Source organism: Corvus brachyrhynchos, unplaced genomic scaffold, assembly GCF_000691975.1.
Source record: "Corvus brachyrhynchos isolate BGI_N302 unplaced genomic scaffold, ASM69197v1 scaffold115, whole genome shotgun sequence".
Taxonomy (NCBI): domain Eukaryota; kingdom Metazoa; phylum Chordata; class Aves; order Passeriformes; family Corvidae; genus Corvus; species Corvus brachyrhynchos.
The window spans coordinates 11,275,408-11,278,264 of NW_008239553.1; the positions used below are offsets into that span (position 1 = coordinate 11,275,408).

The window sequence follows — 2,857 nt, forward strand, 5'->3', positions numbered from 1 at the left end:
CTACTTCTAAAAATCACATCCAACCAATATCCCTTGATCTTATGAAAATCCAAACTGTTTATTCTGTAATTCACCTGCAACAATAATTTCTTAATTCTCTCCAAAAAATTCTATACCTACATACATATAACATGTATTTATATTACACATGTATGTCTTTAAAAAACCTCCCAAAAGGTGAAGAAAAGTAGTAAGAAATATTGGCTATAAAGCAATTAGATGCTAAAGAGTTAAAACATTTTCTCCCATTACTATTAGTCATGGGTAAGTCTAAAGAAGAAAGCCACCACTAAAGATACACGTTACAAAACTTGTAATATAAGCTATAAATTTAGGGGAAAAAAACCCAACAAAACACACACAAGAAAAACCAGTAAAGAAGGACAGTATGAAGGAATTTGATTGATCATGAACAGATAAATGCAAAGAAATCACTGCCTTGGTGCTAGACAAGACTACATAAATTTAAGTAGTGCTAAAGAAAAGTAAGTCATAGTTTTGTTCTGCTTTCAAAACATTCATTTCTTATAGTCATAAAGGAAATACTTCCTTTTCTCTTGGAAGGAATAAACAATATACAGCAAGTGTTATTAACTATATCATGTCATCAGATCTGGAGAACTTGATTCCACATTGTTTCTTAGAGACATTCTACAACCCATAGAGAAGTACTACTTGGGTACTTGCCACTTATTAAAAATACTAACAACTTCAAAATTACCATGTAAAATTTTAAACTGGAAATTGATGAGGCCAGCAAAAATGACAGCAAGCCTTTCCTGCTTAAGCTGCTATAGATTTGCATCTTTAAGATTGCTTTGAAATGTGTTAAGGTTCGTCTGCCTCACTATTTCACTCTTCAAAAGTGCAATCAAAATATTTCACAATATACAGCATCTGTCTTACATTAATTCTTCCAGATTACTGACAAGTAGTAAGTACATACACAGTCTGACATGTTCTGAAAGGTAAGGTATGTTAATCCTCCTTTGCACATAAAGAGAGAATCTTAACAGCTTTAAGCAGTAATAACACAAAACAAAAAGAAATCAAATTTTGCGCTAAGGAAAGCATAGAGTCAAAATGGCAAATACATAAAGGAGACCTTTCATTAGTCAAATTACTCTCAGTAGACATGAACAGCTGTCACTTTAACAAGGCCTTAGGAAGAATGTGCATTAAGTATTTAGCTTGTAGAGTTAGTACTAGAAGAGCAATCTTGACTCTTTTATTAGAGCTACTGCAGAATCTGTTACTAGGAATAACTGAGAAAGCAAAAAAAAAATCTGCATACATTGGTACAGTGAAGGCATAAAAATAGGTCTGAACTAAATTGTAAACCAGTCAAATTTGATCAATAGTCAATACACAGCTGAACTTCAGTGTGGCACACTTTTTTCCCTCCCCAGAAATTAACTGTACTGATTTTTATAGTGCTTATGTTAATACTGGGGGACACACCACAAAAAAACCTCCATAAAAAATGCCCAAAAAAAACCAAAAGAAAACCCCACTATTGGTCATACATCTTACCTCACTGTGGGCTGGAAGCCTTTCTTTTTAAAACAAATCATTATTTTGTTTAGGCAGTCTATATAATAGGAACAGTCAAATTCGCTATAGCTTGTTAAAAATACCTGTCTTGATCTAAAATACAATTTTACGAAGAGTTTGTCCACCTAGATGTAAAGATCCAGATTATCTGGCAGGTACTGGCCTCTGAAAAGTCCAGAAGTCAGACTGAGGTAATTAACAACCTCATACTGTTCTGAAAATGTATTTTAAGGACATTTATCTACCTTGACACAAGAAGTCTTCCAATTAAGGCAGTCAATATAACCAAGAAAAGAAACAAACATTGTAACAAACAATAAACAAAAAAACTATTAAGAGCTCCAAACTTTGTTTTAAATGCCACTACTAATCTATTAGTAACAGCTACCACAGGTAAACTCATTATTCACATTACACCAAGCAAAACAATAGTTAAGGAAAGTAAGAGGAAACTACATTCCTCTCCAGCACTGTAAGGTTATTGTGTTCACATAATGAAGACAAAAAAACCTGAAGTAAACAACACTGTCTAGCCAGCAATGGCAAGGCTAAGCAAAAATAAAATCCCTAGGAGAATTCAGCTTAGTAACCAGACCATTGTAAGAATTCACAATTAAAGGCAACACGGTAAGGGTTTGGGATTGGCTTTATTTCTTGATAGCACCTCAAGCCATCAGAGAGGCTGCCAATAGTTTCTAATACCCAATACAATGGAGCAGGTTTGATTTGACCACAAATAACAGTTTTAAGATACAGCTCTAATTAACGAAGACTGCTGGTAACAAACCCCTAATACCTCTACTTAGAGATTTTGAAAAAGCTGTTTGAATTCAACATCCATTTCTGTAGATCTTCCAAGATATTATGAAGGAAATGCTTTTTCAGTTTTACTGGGCAAGAGTGAAGAAACAGGAGGATGCTTAAAGTATAGTTTTAACTTAAGTCATAGATACCAGACTCATTAACAAAATATGACAAGGTTCTTCTGGTAGGTCATTTACTTACCTCCACTTGCTGACTCTTGCTCTTCCCCTTCAGGAAATGTAGCCTGGCTTGGTAAACTATTCCTAGAACGAGTGACTGACTCTAAGTGTGAAGCCCTTCCCAACAGAGATAGCTCATCTAGCACCTCTCCTTCTTTGGCTTCCAAATCAGATTTTGAAGTGGTTAGCTGTTTTATGTTACCTGGTGCCATTAAACTATTTGGGTCATTTAAACAAGCTACAGTACCACTGTCCAGGCTTAACACTCTGGCACGATTCTTGGCACTGTTTGTGCTAGAAGTCCGTCGTGTAGCACTCTG

General features: G+C 35.0%; 1 protein-coding gene across 1 annotated transcript in view; it reads right to left on the reverse strand.

Moving 5' to 3' along the window:
- The window catches only part of PCNX1 (pecanex homolog 1 (Drosophila)), an 82,714-nt gene that overhangs the window by 66,734 nt on the left and 13,123 nt on the right, over positions 1-2,857 (reverse strand). Inside the window, 2 exon segments of the mRNA XM_017741779.1 lie at positions 2,560-2,848; positions 2,851-2,857. The exon segment at positions 2,851-2,857 is cut by the window's right edge and continues 1,432 nt beyond it. Coding sequence (XP_017597268.1) covers positions 2,560-2,848; positions 2,851-2,857 — 296 coding nt within the window.